General features: G+C 35.4%; 1 protein-coding gene across 1 annotated transcript in view; it reads right to left on the bottom strand.

Moving 5' to 3' along the window:
- Positions 1–4,467, bottom strand: part of anxa5a (annexin A5a) — a 16,996-nt gene that overhangs the window by 10,730 nt on the left and 1,799 nt on the right. The window contains exons 3-4 of the mRNA XM_007551000.2: positions 4,296–4,380; positions 1,907–2,001 (exon numbers count right to left, since the gene is read on the bottom strand). Coding sequence (XP_007551062.1) covers positions 1,907–2,001; positions 4,296–4,380 — 180 coding nt within the window. The remainder of the gene's footprint in view (positions 1–1,906; positions 2,002–4,295; positions 4,381–4,467) is intronic.

Here is a 4,467-nt window from a genome sequence, read left to right as displayed (position 1 = left end):
ATGGATGGATGGATGGATGGATGATGGATGGAATACAAAGATTTAAACAAAAATAATCACATAATAACCTTTCCCCAAGAATCTGTTCAGCTCTTCCCTCTTTAGCTGCAGGTGCAAAGTCTGTTTCCTGAGCTGATCCACAAAATAACTCATTACTAGAGGAACTAACCTTCCACCCAGGTTCACAGACATGTCTGTCCTCAGACTGTTCTTCGGCAAATAGTTATTTATCATAAAATACTTGAATGATACTTTAATTGCTTAACAACTTAAATGTCAAATTTAGAACCCAAATCTGCCTACAAATAATCATTCATTACACTAGATAGGTTAGGTATCTTTCCTTTTATCATTTGTCTGGACCATATCTTTGAAAAGTAAAAAAAAAAAAAAAAAAATGTACTTTTTAATTTGTTTATTTGTAAATTCTGGTTTTAGATATATTTCTTCCAAATGACCAGCATAGGGCCGCCATTGATTCTTATATCACGAAATAAAGGTGCTCTGAAATAGTGCTGAAAACAAAAATGACTTTTTCAGGGCCTCGCTTGATATAATGCTGTAATATTCAAAGATATTCCGGGGGGTACTTTGCAATTTTCTCATGTATCTTTGTATTCTGTTTTCTCTACTTATACTTGAGGCAGTGATTATCTTTGGTAGGGAACCAGTAATAACCTCCACAGGTGGCCATAAAACAAACTGACAGTGAGACAGAACAGGAGGAGCATTAAAGCATGAAATGTCCAAGTTTCTTTATAACAATCTGTGCAGCTTTCTGCTCTATGGGGACTACTTTACCTAAATGTTGTTTTTTTTTTCTGAAATGATAGGTGAACAGTTATTAAACTTTTGTTGTGGACATTGCTGGTAGTTATAAGGATTTGGCTCTAAACATTGAGTCAAGGCTTTTTCACATTTTTATTATCACTGATATGACAACACAAAATGCATGAGTGCACCTTCATCCTCGGTCACTGCTCATTGTTTTGAGAAAATCCTTTTTTAATTAGAACTACATACATATCAGAAAAACATGTCTGTGTCCACTATCTTGCTCCACGCAGCATGTGTCTCTTTTTAATTAACATGGACAAAGTAATTTATGCAGGACATAAAATTAAATAGAGTAAGAATAACTTCAGGGAAGGGTGCAAATAAATCCCAAATGAGCAAAAATGTAACTATTTTGGGCAGATTTTGAATTATGTTGAGTCGCTTAAAAATATGGATCTAAACAGAGATATAAAAAAATCAACTTTGAGGTTTTAAATTATAATTTGACTTACACTTGGTTCTTAGAAGCTTTTTTTGGTAACACTTTATTTGAAGGGGTGTGCATAAGACTGACATGACACTGTCATAAACATGACATAACACCTGCCATGAACATAAAGAAGTCTTTATGAATGTTTATGACAGTTGTCATGAAGTGTCATTCGATAATTAATGACACTTTTAATGCAAAGTTGCTCTAAAAGTTGCATTAAAAGTCCATTAAAAGTGGCAACTTTGCATGATTTTGTAAATTATGATAATTTAATGCAAAGTTGGCATTTTTAATGGACTTTCAATGCAACTTTTCGAGCAACTTTACATTAAAAGTGTCATTATTTACCAAATGACACTTCATGACAAATGTCATAAACATTCATAAAGACTTATTTATGTTCATGACAGGGGTTATGTCATGTTTATGACAGTGTCATGTCAGTCTTATGCACACCCCTTCAAATAAAGCGTTACCCTTTTTTTTTCTTTATAAATGTTTCTATATTCATTTTTTTAAGTAGTGTATAAACATGTTCCCTTCTAGGTTCATCCTGGGAGTAAAACATTATCTCTATATTTTAGGTTAGTGACAGCCAGTTGCTGCTAGTTTTCCATTTAACTTTCCAGAACTCACCTTCCCATAGGCTTTTTTATAAGCTGCTTTAATCTGCTGACGTTGATCATTGCTGCGGGCGGATAGAACCATGAGAATGGCATCTTCATCTGTACCTGCAACACAGTTTCATGAAATACATTTATTGTAAAAACTATGGACACTGTGTTTTGATGTATAATAGTAGTAAAACAAATTAATTACAAGTTATGCATTTATTTTGTGCTTAAATAATTTATATTTGAAAATGGGGCCAATTATCAGTCACAAACTACATATTTTGCTCCATTTCAACACATATAGTATTTTTGTGCTCAGATGCTCCAAATAAAGTTGATTTTAATAGTGGGTGAGTCTAATGGTTTTGGAGAAATAATTTTCCATCTCCAAGCAAACATGGACTCCCACCAGTCAGTAAAAGGTTCCTATTCCAAGGTTATCCATAACACAAAGATTCAGATTAACCTTACCTGCTTCAACAGAGAAAATACAATATGAACAATCACAACATGGCTTCCTCAAAAGCCAAGCTGGTAACTAATGCTAACTATAAGTCACCCTCCTAATGATACCTCTGTAATAACTGCTAATCAGGTGCACTTGATTAAAGGGCAAATTTATAAAACATAAATGAATTATAATAACCCTTTCTAAAAAACACTTCCTGACAACAAAACAACATCTGTAGCCTCACCTCTCTTAAAAAACAGGAAGTGATGAGCACATATTGGTAATAATGTGTGACATGGATCCCTGGCATCTGACGCAGTATTGTTACACAAAGGAAACATTTTTATCTTGATTCGACATATTTGGCTTAGAAAGATGTTGAATGTATGAGATTATAATACAAGAAACGTGGGAGAGAAAGTCTTATATTTCTCGCCAACCAAAGGATTATAAACTTGAGGAAAGGATAAACACAGTTCATGCTGATGCCATGACAGGAACGGGGAGCCAACAGCCAAACCACCAACGCGACTGCAGGTGTAGTTTCTCATGATGAAGTTTGTCGGGTGAGGAAATTATTTCTCTTTCACTTTTAAACTGTCCTTTGTCAGTACAAAACATCTGCTGATGTCCATTGATTTTGTTGATTCACTGACCAGCAAATAGCTTTAACTGAGTGTTTTTTTATTTATTTTTATCTATATCTGAGTCAAACTGTGAAAAAGTGACTGCAGCTACAATGTGATTGTATGTGAATATCTAACTTCCTTTCTGCCCGTAGCAGCTGCCAGCATGCCTAGGTGGGCCCCATGTGGGAAAAAGGAGGGCAGACCATATAGGTCCCATATAGGTTTGTCCGCAGGTTCCACGATGGCCCCACATGGGTTTGCCCATGTAGGGCCACAGCCCACATGGGCCCTATATGGTGGTGGCCAATATGGGTTTGTCCATTTAGGGCCCATTTGGGCCCATGTAGGGCCCATGTGGGCTGTGGCCCTACATAGCAAACCCATGTGGGGCCATCGTGGAACCCGCGGACAAACCCATATGGGACCCATATATCAGCCCTCCTTTCCCCCACATGGGTCCCACCTAGGCATGCTGGCTGACATCATTCAAATGACTGCCAACTACTAAAATATCAACTCGGCTCCCTGTTTATTGACACTAAAATGTTCACTTTCAGTGTCATTTCTTTATCATATCATGCTGTTCACCAATTATGTATTTTTGTTGAAGCTTACTATTTTATGAGGGACCTGAAAGTCCTTTCAAGCTTCATTTGACACCAGATATTTACATGCTATAAAATGATGGTTAAACCTTTTTCTCCACTGTCTGATATTAAATCAGACCAAACTTTTTCTGTTTTAGATTAGTTGGGATTTCCAAAATTATTTGTATTTGCCAAATGCCAAAATTATAAGAAAGAACATTTTAGATTTTTTAATTATTATTATTAATTAAGGTGACAGCCACATGTTTGTGCAGGAAATCTAATTGGTGTTCATGTTGGCAGCTGTATTTCTGTTGCATAGTTAAACTTTAGTAAAGCACTGATTATATAACTTGTATAGTTTCTGCTTTATAGGACATAAAATAAGCTGTTCTGATATCACAGTTGTTGGAAGGAATGTGACGATACATCAAAATAGTAATGCTGGTCAGAGCTGGAGCAAAGCTTCAATGTGTATTTGAATGCTGATGTAAATTTTATTTTGAATGACAGCTACTATCACAATAAGTTGTTTTCTACTGCAGTTTATTACTTTTGTACTTCACAGCCTCACTGCAAAAATCACAATAAATAAAAATCACTAAAGTGTGAGCTGCAAAATTTACTGTTATTACTGTAGTCTTTGTGGATATTGTATTTTAAATCATTCTGTATTAAATAAAATTATGTTTACAGAAAAGTTTTTTTTTTTATTTAAGTATTTCCCCCATTTAACATGCTTACCAATTCCTTTCATGGATTTATGAAGAATTTCAGCATCATGTTTTGCATTGAAATGAACAAAAGGTCTAACACTGCCTCTGTAGTCCTGCAGACAGAAGCAGGGAAAAAGGATAAACATTATTTCCAAACTCTCTCTCTCTCTCTCTCTCTCTCTCTCTCTCTCTCTCCCTCC

This window comes from Poecilia formosa, unplaced genomic scaffold (assembly GCF_000485575.1).
Source record: "Poecilia formosa unplaced genomic scaffold, Poecilia_formosa-5.1.2 Scaffold39, whole genome shotgun sequence".
NCBI lineage: Eukaryota > Metazoa > Chordata > Actinopteri > Cyprinodontiformes > Poeciliidae > Poecilia > Poecilia formosa.
Note: the sequence above shows the minus strand (reverse complement) of the source record. Positions and strands in the feature narration are given on the sequence as shown.